A 16,323-nucleotide genomic window follows, 5' to 3' on the forward strand; every position below is an offset into this window, starting at 1 on the left:
GTTTTCGTAACTAGCTTTGGGGGATTTTATGAGGGATCTCAGCTTCTTACTGAGGTTGACCAGGGAGTTCCTCCAGTCATGGGATTTAACTCTTTTTTGCAACAGTTTCTTTCTTCTGTTGTAGAGTTTGTTTATGGCAGAGGACCACCAGTTTGGCTTCCTTTTTTTGGAGGATAACATCTTGGTTCTATTAGGGATAGCATGATCCATGCACTCGTGTAAGTGCTTATAAAGTGCATTTGTGTAGGATTCGGCAGTCATACTTCTACTGTTCATCTGCATGGGTGTCATGAAGTTTGCCACTTCTGTCTTAAGAACTGTGAAGTTGGCTTTGGAGAAGTTTTTTGCGATGGTTTCCCTAATTGGGGGTGGGGTGGAATGTGGATGTCTAGGCTGATTAGCTTGTGGTCGGATCTGACCAACGAGGAATTGACCTCTGGTGTGGAACACCGGTTTCCCATGTTGGTAATGACCAGGTCTAGGATATTGCTGACCCTGGTGGGAGTGTGAATAAGTTGATCCAAGGCGTTGGAATTTATGAATTCTAGAAAACGTTTTGCAAAAGAGTTGGTACATGAGTAGCTTTCCCAGTTAATGGTGGGGTAGTTTAAATCGCCCATTATTAGGGTGTTGGGTTGTATCCTAATACTTTCCAGTGTATCAAGAAATGAGGAGTGTGAATCCTGGGGCATGGTGGGGGTCTGTAGCAAGCTACAATCTGGATTGCGGTCTTGCCCAGAGTTAGTTGCACTTGGATAATCTCAGATGCATTATGCTGTGCAACTAGCCTGGAGGTGTGGATATCCTTAATGAATATGGACACGCCTCCGCCTTTAGTGCTTCTTTCTGGGTTAAGTGGCCGAAAGGTGTGGTATGAATTGAAGCCTGGTAATGCAGGGGTGCTCTCTGGAGCTTTGAACCAGGTCTCTGTCACTGCACAGATGTCAATGTTCTCCATTTTAAGGAGAACATGCAAAAAGCTTATTGTATGTTTTTTTTATTTTTTATATTTTCCCCTAACAGATTTGGGCAATATTGAAGTGTATTAACCCACCCGATGCGCAGTAGCAAGCCACGCCCAAACCCCGCCTGTGACAGCGATGTCAGTACACCGCCCACCATTTGATTGAAAGCTAAGGAGCAGTTATGACAGACAGGCTTCATGTGCTAAAGTCCTTGAGGTCTCACCGACTCATACTTGACTACATAAATTAAAAAAATAAAAATTAAAAAAAACGCAAAGGAGGAATTACAGATTAAAGCTCCATCTCATTAGTCTTTTTTACTGGTAAAATGTAAAGTGTAAACAATTTCTTGTACTACTTACGAAAGCACTAAATTTTCAACTACACACTTTATACTGTTGGCCCTTTTTGGATTTGTACAAAGTTCTTTTGCTTGGTTTTAGTCTTGGTTTGCTCTTACCATCATTGCCACTTTTGGGTACAACTGTCAAAAAAGTAGGAGAGAGCAGCAGTGGGATGATGATGATGATGATGACAATAATTATGATGATGATGATGATGATGCAAAAAAAAAATGAGAATTTACACTACAATTTACTAAATGCAGAACAGTGGAAGTTGCATTATCTATCTATAACAGTCTGAAAAGAATAAACATTGAATGCACAATCTGGCCCTCATAAAATTGATTTATTATTTATTTATATATTTATTATCATTTATTTACCATGACTGTCTGACTGGGCACTAGAAGTAACCCTTGTCAGTAAAGGTCCGGAGAGGAAAGCTCCTTAAGGCAGAAATCAAATTACAAATTTTAACAAAAGGAATATTCAGACTGTACAAATAGTCGAGATACCAGATTTACAATTTTGCTTAGGCAGTACTGGAATAAATAATGAATGCCCATTTTGGAGATGAACGTAGAGTATAAGGAGTCTCCAAATTAGGTGTCACTGGTAATTGTGCCCAGAGTTGCATCACAATAAAAGTAAAACATTCAAAATCTTCATTATATATCATCATATGTCTGACATAAAAAAAAAATATTTGCTTGTCTGTTAAACATTTAATTATATGACACGGAATTACAGTGCGCTTTCCATGTCAGTCACGGAAAATTACTGTTGTTAATCGCCGCCCTCCGGCATGTCAATCAGGGCAGCCATGCCCATTCCTGCGCGAACTAACTGGTGGGTTAATACACTTCAATATCGCCCAGATTTGTTTTTCAATTGAATTGTACAGGTTATAGATCACATTAAATGTGGGAAAAGTTTTGACATGATTTATTGTGGTCTCATTTTTTAATCACAAAAAACTGACATTTTAACAGGGGTGTGTAAACTTTTTATATCCACTGTTCTATCTTCCTCTCTAAGAATTCACTCACACAACACTAACCATCAGAACGTATAATATACTTAATTTTAAAGACTTTGGTCCTCTTCCTTCGCTTCAACGAGTTGCTCAAACCCTTTCCTAACCTTTCACTAAATGCTGTCATGTAAGCTTCTACCTCAAAGTCTGATCACACAGTACCCTGTACATGCTACTGCTTTTTCAATAGTTTCTGTACTTGCTGATTTGTTTGCATACTTCCGTAAGTAACATTAACTATATCAATGTCTACTGCTCGTTATATATAAAGTTGTAACTTCTCTTTTATAATAAAATGCTTGTATCTTATTTTTACATTATAACGTGTAATATTGTTTACTGGGGCTTTCCTCCCTAAAACAATTTCTGCCCAGACAGACTAATGACATCAACAAATATAAAAAAATTAAATAAAATAAAAATAATCAGCTAGCAGAGGATGGTTTCGATCCATCGACCTCTGGGTTATGGGCCCAGCACGCTTCCGCTGCGCCACTCTGCTAACGAAAAATTTTGTTGTAATTAATCTATTTATCCCATAGAAAAGTTAGTTCATAGTTCAGTATACATAACAGATTAAATATTTGTTACCTCAAGTAACACACTGTCCAAACAATAATACTTTTAATTACATGTTTGTTTCTGTTATTTAGTCAAAAACCACAGATATTAAAATACATCATTTCAGTACAAACTCAGCTTCGCGGGATAAGGGAGGCGGGCAATATCAGTTCCTGTGATTGGATGCTTTTACACACACCCAATAACAGTAGAGGTTAGCTGCTCACACATGCACTGATTTGTTGAATTTTGGCCCAATGTAACCAGTAGAAAAGTAACGTGTTAACGAGGCCCTTAGACATAAGTCGAGTATCATCCAGCGTGGTCGGCTTCTTTTTCGTACTTCGTTTCTTTGCAAGACCAGCACAATGAGGTAAGTAGAACTTGTTTATTAAACGGGTTAATGAAAACTAGAATTAAAAGTGCTTAAATTTGGTAGTGGAAATTACTTTGTTTATTAAGAAAAAAGCTCGTGGGTGATTTGTGCTAATTTTTAACGAGGCCCAGTTGGCTGGATAAGGCCTCGTTGTATATAAAGGAAAATTTGACTTGCTTACTCTGAAATGGTAGGAATTTGTGTATTTATTGTGTTGAGATGTTTGTGTAGTACTATTTGATAGCTATAGATTCTGCATATTTTGCCCCACATGATGGACCGCCGAAAGAAAGCCATTGATGTAATGTTTAGTACTTCGAAATCCGGGTTTATATATCGCGTCGTTGTTGGTTGCCCTGCTCTAATTCTATCAGACCATTTGGTCCCGGAGTCGGTTCGCTTAAATCCTGAAGGTACTTTAACTTAGTGTTTTCTGGCTGGGTCCAGCTATAGAAATTGCTTTGTAGAGCTAAGCATTTATGCGCAAGCATTCTAAGAGGTTTCGCAAATAGTCATTTCGTTTCTCTGCTGTAGTGGGCGCATTGTATTACTTGTTTGTAAGTTGCGGTATATTTGGAACGGTGAGGCTCACGTGGAACTTTCTGCTGGTGTACGATTAAAGGGCTGAGTTTACTGATATTTTATAATTGTTACACCCGTGCATGCGGGATGGTCATATTATTCCTATCTGAAAGAAACTGTAAAAGCTACCGAGTGTAATTATGGGTCGCTCTTGTGAAGATTTAATGTTTTGTACGCAACTATAGTGCGCTTTTGTGTTCTGTTATCCACCTTTCATTGGATAGACTTGCTAAGCGTTGTTTCCTTCTCTCCAAGATTATAATCATAAAAGGTGTATAATCTCGGGTACTGGGAAGCCCTAGTTAAAAGGTTCCGAATTTGGAAGTTAATGTTAGTATTGTAATTCATACCTCTCAAATGTACGTATCTTTGCCACCTATTTTTTTGGCCAGCTCATAAAATGGCTTCTGCCGGCAGTTAGAAGTCGCCAAGTAATGTTTCCTTTTCAGTTTTAGACTTTGTGTACCGCAAAAAAAATGTACGCTAATGCAAATCCGCCATTCTGTGTAGTACCTCGCGCTTAGTTCTCAGCTTTGTGCGTGCGGTCAATGATTCGCACGCGAAACTGGCGGGAGTACCGGAAGAGTAGCAGGTATCAAATTCGCATGCGGGTGTAATCCTCAGACTTGTAATAAATACGCAAAAATCACCCACTGTCGGGTACTGTAAGTTTGCATGGTGAGAACTGACGCAGAAGCTGTAGTCTAACTTTATTAAATTGGAAATTGTAAACGTCAACCTCTGAATCCGTGACAAATTGGGGGCACTTACTAAAGTATTAGCATTCCTATCTAGTCTCTAATTTTGCCGCGTCATTAAGTGCGGTCCTGGTTATTGACTAGCAATCCTATTATATTGGGCGGAAACTGAGAACTAGGCTTGGGATGACTTCCAGTTCGGCAGCGTGGTCGTCGACTCATTCGGCTCTTGTAACTTGTCAAGTCACCCCCCCCCCAAAAAAAAGTTAGTAGTTTTTAGGAGAGTTTGAGGAACAGAGCTAAAATGAGTCAAAATCGGGGAAATTTGAGATGCTTAGTGGCCAAAGTGACATGCCGGTGTTACTTCACTGGCTCCCCGAATGCGCAGTAGCAAGCACCGCTCAAACCCGCCCGCGGTGTTCGACGTCACGGTTAAGTTGTTGCAAGTCAAAACGTTTCAAACTTAAGTAGATTCCCTTTAAAGCATAACTTGAGAAAATGTTTAAGAAAACATATCGAGTACAATACTTTAACGGAGTTAAATAAGAATTACAGGTGACTCAATTTGAGTTTGTAAGTCCCACTTGTGTAAGTGCTTGAAGATGTACCTTTTACAATACTAATATGAATTAGTAGGCGCACCTTCAAGCACTTACAGAAGTACTATTGTTTTCGGCGATACTTGCTACTGCGCACCCGGTGAGCTAGTGAAATAAACTATCGCCAGATCACTTTGGACGCTTCCCCAAGCTTCTCAAATTTCCCCGATTTTGACTCAAATTTTAGCTCTGACGACATTGGTGTATTAACCCATCCGATGCGCAGTAGCAAGCCATTCCCAAACCCCGCCTATGAGCGATGTCAACACAGCCCACCATTTGATTGAAAGCTAAGGAGCAGTTATAACAGGCTTCATGTGCTAAAGTCTCTTTTTTACTGGTAAAGTGTAAACACTTTCTTGTACTAGTTAACAAAGGACGAAAGCACTCAACTACACAATTGGGTAATTTCCAAGTGTAGCACCTCGCAGGATGCGCAGTAGCAAATCCCGCCCTGAACACGCCTCCAGCCCAAGCCCGCCTGAATATTTATTTTGCTCCATGCTATACAACGTTTCTTGCATCGTAGCGTTAATTTAATTCAGGGAAACCATAAGCATTTTACAGAAGTAACCATACCGTTACTTTACCCATTCTTTTAGCTTTTGTGGCACCTTATTGACATCTAAGCTTGTAAGCTTGGTGAGCTGTCATTCCCAACTGATTCTTATGTTAACGTAAAAATATGAACAGGTTAAACTCGGACGGTAAATTGGTAATAAAGAAAATGTACCGTGTGTTTATATTTTTAGATGCTTAACGTGTTGGGTTTTATTATATTATGTGGTGTTCGAGTAATGGACCATGCCCCTAACGTTCACAAATTAGTAATTGCGGTTGTGCATGTCTTATGTTTACCATGCAAGTAGTTTGCTATAATATTTAGTTACAAAAACATTACTGCCCCCGTTTCTGAGGAGTATAGTATGTCTTAAAATGCAAGGGCCTTTGCTATATAAACATCAGTGCTCAATTTAGTGCAGGCTTATAGCTAAAGGAGTTGAATGATCACCTACTGAAAATTGCTCCTTGAGTCGAAGTGTTATATTTTAGTTGTAGTCATTTTTGATATAGGAATACAGTGCCTGGGTAACTTGGTTTGAAGCCCCTTTGCGCTCATTGTAAGTAAAAAAAAAAAAAAAAGGGGGGGTACAAATGTGCCCCAAACCATAATGTTGACCGGAGTTCCAAAACACAAAATGCTTTAATGGAAACCACAGAATAATACAGAACACAACGAAGGTACCAAGTGCTTTCACCCATAAATTCCAACAGGCTTCTTTAGAGAAAATTCGTTTAAACTGTGAATACACTTTTTTTAAAATAGTTTGAGTCGTGCACACCTCCCCTTATACCCAATCACAAACAATGGCAAACATAAATGCTTGGATAATTCACTGAAAACAATCAATGGTATTACAAATCTGCCCCACTTTAGGCACTTGAAAAGGTGGCTACTACCCTAGCTGTGTTTTTTTAATGCTTTTGTCTTGTGTTGACATGTTTTACTTGGGTAATCTTCAAGTGTAGTACCTTGCCAATCATGTATGTCATGCCCACTACACGCCCAAAGCTGCGCAGAACAGTGTGTGAGGTACTACACTTGGAGATTACCCATAATTGACTCGGTTTGTCCGACTGGGCTAAAAATACTTTCAGCAGAGGCCAGAGAAGCGCAACAGAAAATAGAAATTGTACCTATTGAATACATACAGAAATACATTCATCAGTATCGCAGATTACTGCGTTAGTGCCCCACATAATATTCATCAGTACCACACATTACATGCATTAAACTTTGGAAAGTGAAATGCATAGAAATAGATACATTTATTTTACATTTGTTGACCGGGCTACTCTAACTGGATAGATGTCCATTTTTATTAGAGGCCCAGGGAGATGAGCTCCAAGACATACAGAACATTAAAATTACAAACAAATATAAGAAGAAAAAATACAGTAATATATATACACCCAATCAATACTAAACTGCAGTTTCAAAATAACATGTAGGTATTTTCCTTCATGCTAAAAGGAGGCCTACAGGCTAGTTCAATGTGAAAGTAAAGTACATAACTTAATGGCAAAGAAAAAAGGAGGTATACAGGCTGATGCCATTTCCAGTACAGTACACTATGTACGAGGCAGCATAATCAGTAGTAGTAGTAATGAGTTAAATCTTAAATGAGAGGTAAGGAAATGAGATGCCAGAGCATAGAAGTCTTGTATTAAAGGATGAGAAAAGGGAAGGTAGAGCATATTCAGGTAGAGGCCTGTTTAGTACAGGGCCATGACCAGTGTGTTTAGGTCTAATTACATATTGTATACATAGTGTAGTAGTTGCATAGCTGAAATATTTTACTAGTTTGTATAGCGTACCAAGAGGAAAGTAAACTTGTTGAAGAAAGAGAAGTAGAAGGGCGAGTGGCAGCTGTATATGCTGTCACGAGAGTTGGTTATGCATAGTACCTTTTACTAGTCTAAGGTGTTTTTTGAACAGTCTTCTGTTCTAGGCCTACACATGTGCATCTCCACTTGCAAACTGCTATTGGATAATGTGTACAAGCACATTGCACAGTACTTGTCACAGTTTCTCTTTTTAGAAAGAGCTGCAGTATGTTCATAGGTAGGTACTAGGCAATCAGCCCAAGGACCTAAGTAAGCCCTAGCCACCAAGGTTCCCTGGCTTACACCACCCAAGAAAGTTAATTTCCTGTTCCCCTGCTGAGCAGAGCCACATGAGTGATCCCTGGGGTGTATTTCCTATTTCCCATTCACTCAAGATTTTTCTTGAGTGTTAATGAGGAATTTTGCTTGACATAGATGGGTAGCTTGTTCCGAGAGTATAGGAAGTCTCTGACAGGAATCTATCCCTCCAGCATGTCCCATTTATTGTGGTGACAAGGTTTGCACCTAGAGCGTGTAGCTCAGAGATTGGGATTTTTTAGGTGTAGCATGTCCAACAGCTCTAGGTTTAACCTAGCTTTGTATGTTGGGCAGAGATACTCCTCTGAGTAGGTGATATGCTAGAGTAAAGCTGGAATTTTGAGCCTGGTGTAGGGTGTGAGGCCAGTAATCCTCTGAGGTACTTTTGTGGCCTTTCCAGCTGCTGCAGATGTCTTGTGAAGTACAATTCCAGTGGGGCATTGTAGTCTGGAATGGGTCTGAGTGCTGAGTAGAGGGGAGCAATGACCTTTTTTTTTCTGCATGAGAACTGTTGTGATGAGGTGTGCCACAGGATTTCCTGACTACTATGACAATGTGATTATCAAAGGAGAGACTACTGTCCTCCTGGGCCCCAAGGTCTCATTACACATTTGGCATTAAGTAGACTGCCATTTGTGTGGTAGTTCATGACTACAGAGTTTTTACCAAAGGGGAGGATTATGCACTTTTTGGCTTTGAGCTTGATGCCATGTCTCTTGACACCAGGCCTCTCTGTGAGGCCCTTCTGTGGGATGTTCACATCATTTGCTGACTCTACTATGGCTCCAAGTTTGTAGTGATCAGCAAACTTTTAGCCAGAGGTCTTCTGTGTTAGCTTGTACTTCAGGGAAGTTGATACCAAACAGGAGAGGTCCCATGATTGAGCCCTGTGGTACTCCACTTGTCACTACTGGTTTGAAGTCAGATTTGGAATCCAACTTTTACAGTCTGGGTTCTGTTAGTGAGCCAGTTGGCAACCCATCTTGTGATGTAGTGATTTTATACCTAGTTTAGTGAGTTTAGCTATAATTTCAGAATGTGGGATTGTGTTGAAAGCCTTGGCAAGGTCAAGATAGGTTATGTGAACCCCCTTGCCCTCTTTGGCTTTGGTGACATGACTTCCTCAGTCAGTTCAGAAGGCATGATCTGCCTTTCACAAACCTGAACTGGGTTGGGTCCAGAGTTTGGAGGTTACCAATGTCTTGAGTTCCATGATATGTTCCATGGCCTTGCAGACCAGGCTCAGGATCAGTGGTGGCTCTCCTTTTGAGTGGGATAACTGTTGCTGTGCATCATTCAGTGGGCGCAAAGCCTGACATGAGACTGAACATGGTGCTTAAGTGGGGAGTCAGTTTGTTCTGAAGTTCATGTAAAACGCATAGATATGGGCCCTTTAGGGGGTAATGGCTATACAATGCTTTGCCATCAGTGGCTATTTTGTTTGTTTTCATAGCTAGCTTTGGAGGATCTTGTAAGGGATCTCAGCTTCTTACTGAGGCTGACCAGGGGGCTCCTCCACTCATGGGATTTTACTCCTTTGCAACAGTTTCTTCCTTTTGCTGTAGAGTTTTATAGGTTCATAGGTTGGTGCTGTAGAGTTTTATAGGTTCATAGGTTGGTACTGGGCTGTCTGCCCGCAGGCATATATTAGCCCAGCCATGTGCAGTATTCACCCCCCCCAGACCCTTCTAGCAGCTAGTACCCTTGGCCCCTATGGCAGGGGACCACCAGATTGGCTTTATTTGGAGGATAGCATCTTGGTTCAGTTTGGGATAGCCCAGTTCATGCATTCATGCAAGTGCTTGGAGTGCATTTCTGTAGGATTCAGCAGTCGTAACTGTATTGCCCATCTGCATGGGTGTCGTATGAAGTTAGCCACTTCTGTCTTAAGAAGCATCAAGTTGGCTTTGGAGAAATGTTTCCTTAATGGTGGGTGGGGGTGGGATGTGGATATCTAGGGTGATTAGCTTGTAGTCAGATCTGACTGCGGAGTTTACTTCCGGTGTGGGGTAATGACTGTCTAGGATATTGCTCCTCCTGGTGGGGGTGTGGATAAGTTGATCAGGGTATTGGAATTTATGAATTCCAGTATGTGTTGTGAAGGAGATGGTACAAGAGTACTTTTCCCAGTTAATTGTGGGGTAGTTGAAATCTCCCATTATTAGGGTGTTTGGTTGAACCCTAATATTTTCCAGTATATCAAGAGGATTGGGAGTCCTGGGGCATGGTGTGGATCTGTAGCAAGCTACAATTTGGATTCCAGTTTTTCCCAGAATTAGTTGCACTTGGATAACCTTGGATGCATTATGCTGCGCAACTAGCCCGGGGGTGTCCATATCCTTAATGAATATGGACACCTCTGCCTTTGGTGGCCCAGGTTAGATTGCTGAAATGTGTGGTACGAGTTGTAGCCTGGTAATGCAGGGGAGCTCCCTAGAGTGTTGAACCAGGTCTCACTGCACAGATATTTATGCTCTCCATTGTAAGGAGTGCCTCGAGTGAGTGCATTTTGAGATTTACTTCTGGCATTTGAGTAGCATTGCCTTCAGTTTTTGCTCGCCTGTTCAAATAGGTTCAAAGGTGTGTACTGGGCTAATGACCCTGGAGCCTTTACAAATCTGGCCCATAGGATTACCCTGAAATTGTGCCACCCGACCTTGTTTTAGTGGGTGGAAGCACAACTAGTGTGCCTGACAGATGAGGTAATGGAAAACATGATCTGTCTGCCTTCCAAGAAGTGGTCTAAAATAAAATGTCATCAGTGGGAGGCTGGCATAGTGGTTAATGTGTTCACCTTGTAGGTACAAGGTGCAGGGTTTGATTCTCACATGGAGTGGGCTAGGCTTGGAATGGCCTGCAAAGGTAGTTAACCTGGTACTAATTTATATATGCACCTCACTTCTAGCGAAGTCTTGATAAGTGGATGGGGAAATAAAAATCACCCCTGTGATAACTCCAGTGGCTTTCTCGAGGCACTGGGAACCAAGGTTGGGTGGCACAATGCCAGGCTAATCCTATGGGCTAGGCTTGTAAAGGCTCCAGGGCCATTAGCCTAGTACACACCAATGTCTGTCTGCCTGGAATGATATGCTTGACAAGCCACACTGCTTCGCAAGGGACTGCTTGCACCTGTCACCCCTGGGTTTTCAGATATTGGCAAAGGCTCTTGCCACCCCCATAGTGCCTTTTTGTAGACAAGGCTCAAATTCTAAACCCACCGCCCTAGAAAACATTAATGGAAAAAAACTAAGGGTAATGCTGCTGAATGCCAGAAGTCTGCACCTCAAGATGCACGCCCTCGAAGCCCTCCTCAGTATGGAGAACATCGATGTCTGTGCTGTGACTGAAACCTGGTTCAAGGCTTCGGAGAGCACCCCGGCACTACCAGGTTTTACTTCATATCATGCGTTCCGGCCCCAAAACCTGGACCGTACCACAAAAGGAGGGGACCATTCAGGTGCAGTTAACCAAAGGCAAAACTCCTCTACAGTTTGTAGCATGTTACAGGCCACCCACACAGCCTTCCTGAAGACACTGGAGAGTATAAATGTGTCTCCAAACACCATCATATTGGGTGACTTCAACTACCCAAACATAGACTGGGAACATTACTCAAGCCCCAATACCCTAGCCCAAAGGTTCCTGGAGTTCATAAACTCGAATGCTATGGAACAACTTGTCACCATTCCCCCAAGAGGTGAAAATATACTAGACCTGATCATCACAAACATGGGGACAAAATGCTCCACACTGGAAGTATATCCTCATTGGTGAGATCAGACCACATAAACTAATCTCACTGGAGATCCACATCCCGCCCCCAACAAAAAAGACCACAGTGAAGAACTTCTCAAAAAGCCAACTTCACACTTAAGACTGGTGTGGTATCCTTCAAGGCCCCTGAGCCATTGGAAACCACAACCCACGCTGCTGAATCCCTTACAAATGCTTTCTACGAGCACCTCCAGGATTGCATGGATCAAGCAATCCCAAATAAAATCAAGACCCTTTCCACCTAAGGCAAGCGCCCGATCTATGGAGGTCTATGGAGGACCCCAGCCATAAACTTTACAACAAGAGGAGAAAGGTACTACAAGATGGAGCAAAATCCCTAAAAGGGAAGACGTTTCTGATAAATACTAGTAAACTCACATCACTCATAAAATCATCGAAGGCCAACTTTGAGAGAAAAATCGCCAAGGACTCAAAAGACAATCATAAGGCCTTCTTTAGCTATGTTAGAAATCTGGGTGGAAACTCCCAGATATGCTCAATTAGTCCAAAATGATACAAAAATCACTGAACCCACAGACATTGCAAACATACTGGCAGACAGGTTCAGTGAAAATTTCTCCCCTCCCTCCCCAAAAGGAGAAATATCTATCCCAGCAGAGTGTAGCCTCCCAAGCATCTCAAATGCCCGGGTGAGAGCTGCTCTCTCTAAAGCTAAAAACACAGCATCAATGGGACCGGATGGTGTCCCCGGCTGTGCTACACAAACTCAATGAGGAACTAAGCCCACACATAAGGCTGCTGTTTAATCTTAGCCTTACCACAGGATACATACCCAAAGAGTGGCGTACGGCAACTGTGGTCCCACTCCACAAAGGCGGTGCTTTTACGGACCCTGGTAATTACTGCCCCATAAGCTTAAGCCCGGTCTGCAAAGCTATGGAGAGGAATCTGATGGAACTCCTAAATAAAGACATAGGGGACCTACAGACATTGGATCCTACCCAATTCTGCTTTGTCAAGGGCAGATCATGCCTCTTGAACTTGGTCAACTTTTTTGAAACTGTCGCCAAGGCCATTGATGAGGGTAAGGCAGTTCACACAGCCTACCTTGACCTTGCAAAAGCTTTCGACACAATACCCCACTCTGGTATCATAGAAAAGCTCACCAGCTTAAATGTAAACCCATATGTCACAAGATAGGCTCATAAGTTCATACTAGCTATCTGCCCGAGGGCATTTATAAGCCTAGCCCATAGTTTTGTGGCTTACGCCATCCCTTTAGTTTAGAGAAACTATGCCCATTATTTAGCTGTGCCTCTGTCAAGCAGTGACACTGAGGTAACCCCTGGGGTGTATCTGCGATCTCCCATCCATTGGTCAAGATTCCTCTTGAACAAGGCCAGCGAGGTGCTCTGCCTCACATAAACCGGGATTTTGTTCCACAGCATAGGGAGTCTTTGGGTGATGAATCTATCCCTCCAGCACATCCTATTAATAACAGTGTCTGTTTAAGTCTCCCGCCCTTGTGGCTCTGAGGGATCTAGATTTTTTTTTTAGATGAAGCATGTTCATCAAATCTGGGTTTGACATGGCCTTGTATGTCAGGCATAGGTCACCTCTGAGCAAGCGGTATGCAACTGAATATAACTGGAGTTCTTTCAGTCGGGCAGCATAAGACAGATTTTTGAGACCCTTTATCCTTTTGGTGAGTAACTTTTGTGGCCTCTCCAGCTGCTGCAAGTGTCGGGTCAGATACATTCCGAATGGGGCATTGTACTCTATCATTGGTCTGAGTGAGTATAGGGACTATGACTTCCCTTTAACTAGATGTGAATCCCTTCATGATAAGGTGGGCAATGTAGAAGGTCTTCCTAACTACTTTAGCAATGAGTGTCGAATGAAAGGCTACTGTCAACCTGGGTTCCCAGGTCCCTAATAACTTCTTCTATGTTCAGGGGATTGACACCTATATGGTAGCTAGGGATAACCTTATTTTTCCCGAAGGGTATGACTATGCATTTCTTGGCATTTAACTTGAGGCCATGGCTCTGGCACCAGTTATCCGTTTCTGTGAGACCCTTCTGAAGGATATCTGTGTCTGCGTTTTCAACTACGGCACCCAGTTTGCAATTATCTGCAAACTGTCAGCCATAACCCTCCTGTGTTTGCTTGTTCAGAAAAGTAGATGCCAAACAAGAGTGGGCCCAGGACTGAGCCCTGTGGGACACCACTTGTGACAGGCTTTGAGTCTGACATGGCGCCAGCAACTCTGACCCTGTGGGTTCTGTCACTCAGCCAGTTTGCAACCCATCTTGTAATGTATGGGTTTACATTTAAGTTGATGGGTTGCAAACTGGCTCAAGGACAGAACCCACAGGGTTAGAGTTGCTGGTGCCATGTCAGACTCCAAGCCAGTCACAAGCAGTGTCCCACAGGGCTCAGTCCTGGGCCCCCTCTTGTTCGGCATCTACTTTTCAGAAGTGCAGGCAAACATAGGAGCATTGTGGCTGACAAAGTTTGCAGATGACTGCAAACTGGGCGCCATAGTTGAAAATCCATCAGACACAGATATCCTTCAGAGAGGTCTCATAGAAACGGATAACTGGTGCCAGAGCCATGGCCTTAGGTTAAACGCCAAAAATGTGTAGTCATACCCTTTGGTAAAAACAAGGTAACCCCAAGTTACCACATAGGTGGCAATCCATTAAGCACAGAAGAGGTGGCAATCCATTAAGCACAGAAGAGGTTATCGGGGACCCAAGTTGACAGTAACCTTTCTCTTGACACTCACATTGCCAAAGTGGTTAGGAGGACCTTCTACATTGCCCACCTGATTATGAAGGGATTCACATCCCAATCAAGGGAGGTAATTGTTCCCCTGTACCCTTCACTTATCAGACCAATGATAGAGTACAATGCCCCATTCGGAATGTATCTTACCCGACACCTGCAGCAATTGGAAAGACCCCAAAAGTTCCTCACCAAAAGGATAAAGGGGCTCAAAAATATGCCATATGCTGCCCGACTGAAGAAACTCCAGCTCTATTCAGTCGCATACAGTCTGCTCAGAGGTGACCTGTGCCTGACATACAAGGCCATGTCCAACCCGGAATTAATGGACATGCTCCACCTCAAAAATCCAGAGCCACAAGAGCAAGAGACTTAAACCTCAACACGGATATAAATAGGACGTGCTGGAGGGACAGATTCATCACCAGAGACTCCCTATGCTGGGGAACAAAATCCCGGTCCATGTGAGACTGAGCACCTCGCTGGCTCTGTTCAAGAGGAGTCTTGACCAGTGGATGGGAGATCGTAGGTTTGGGATCATCTCTGTATCACTGCTGGACAGAGGCACGGCAAACTAATAGTATTCTTCAACCTAAGGGGTGGTGAAAGCCACACAACTCTGGCTAGGCTTATAAATGCCCTAGGGCAGATAGCCTAGTATGAACCTATTTGAAGTAAAAGTCTGCTTACTGTCTAGGGATCGTAGACTTCTAGAAATAAGAATAGTTTGCTGTTTTATCTCTGGGTTTGACAGCATCCTTACAGGTTTAGAAGTGTGGTGTTGGTAAAATGGAGAGGGCAGAAGCCACATGAGGGGGATAATTCTTCCCACAGGAGTTTTTGAATACAGTGGGGATAAGATTGCTATAGATATGAAGTTTAGTAATGTCTGAATTTTGTGATGTGTCCCCCCCCCAAGAGGGAACATGGGGTTCCTGGATTAACTTATTTAAATGAGTTGAATTGTTTTGGCTGGGGTACAAGATTTCTTTAATGGTTGTCCAGAATGTTTAGGGTTGGTGGTTCTGAGTTTGTGTATCTAATTTTTTCCTTGTTTTTTACATCTCCATCAGTTGTCAGTTACAGCACTGGTGGAGAGGTGTTTTGGTGCAGTTTGTGTTAATGTGCATTTTGTCCCTAGGGGCGAAAGAGGCCGTGGTCGTGGACGATTTGGCTCCAGGGGCGGTGGAGGTGCTGGGTAAGTTGTGCCTTTAATGAATGCTGTTAGCTGGATATGGGGTGCACTTCTGAAGGCTAATGTGTGTTTTTTGTTTTTAAGTTTTAGGCCTTTTGTCCCTCACATCCCATTTGATTTCTATGTGGTAAGTATGTTCACTTTTTAATAACTTTATTAAAGTGGCCTTGAGTGTACTGAAGGGTTGTAAATTACTTTCAAGTCAACTGGCTTGGCAGAATATATGGTAGATGCACTATGAAGCATGGTATAAACTCCATTTGTTTTACAACATTTTAAATGCAACTAAAGTAGCAAAATTGATCAAGGAGGAGTGACGCTGGTTATGCATAGTCTTCTGGCATATGCCCACTCGCCAGAAAGACAGACGCTAAAGATTAGCTAGCAATGGCAAGGATAAGAGCACAGTCCTGTAATTATGGTGCTATAGCAGTGTTCTCCCTTCTCCCAGAAATGTAGAATTTGACTGCAAGGGGTTCCACAGGCTTTCTTCTGCTACTGTGACCAACTCCTTTGACTAGGTCCTTTATGAGCCAAGTTGATTGCTTTTGTCTAGGCAAACGTAGCTGCATTTTTGTGTTGGGGAGGGGTGTGATTGCCCCCCTTGAGTATAACTTGGAATATGTTTGGAAGTTGAGCAGTTTGTGATCACATTGTCTGTTTGGGAGGGGGTCGCATCTGATTACCCATTTTGCTTAGAGTTCATTCCAATTTCTTGCATATTGGATACTGGAGC

At 42.6% G+C, this 16,323-nt stretch overlaps 1 protein-coding gene and 1 non-coding gene across 2 annotated transcripts in view; one reads left to right on the top strand and one right to left on the bottom strand.

The window, feature by feature from the left end:
- Nucleotides 1-2,775: 2,775 nt before the first annotated feature.
- TRNAM-CAU lies at nt 2,776-2,847 on the bottom strand. Its single transcript has one exon. It is a non-coding gene; the product is annotated as a tRNA-Met (tRNA).
- A 286-nt stretch (nt 2,848-3,133) lies between these two features.
- Nucleotides 3,134-16,323, top strand: part of ILF2 (interleukin enhancer binding factor 2) — a 140,267-nt gene continuing 127,077 nt past the window's right edge. Inside the window, exons 1-3 of the mRNA XM_044079968.1 lie at nt 3,134-3,279; nt 15,534-15,590; nt 15,672-15,714. Coding sequence (XP_043935903.1) covers nt 3,275-3,279; nt 15,534-15,590; nt 15,672-15,714 — 105 coding nt within the window. The 5' untranslated portion in view covers nt 3,134-3,274. The remainder of the gene's footprint in view (nt 3,280-15,533; nt 15,591-15,671; nt 15,715-16,323) is intronic.

The sequence above is a fragment of the Protopterus annectens genome, chromosome 8.part0 (genome assembly GCF_019279795.1).
Source record: "Protopterus annectens isolate FY-2018-M chromosome 8.part0, PAN1.0, whole genome shotgun sequence".
NCBI lineage: Eukaryota > Metazoa > Chordata > Ceratodontiformes > Protopteridae > Protopterus > Protopterus annectens.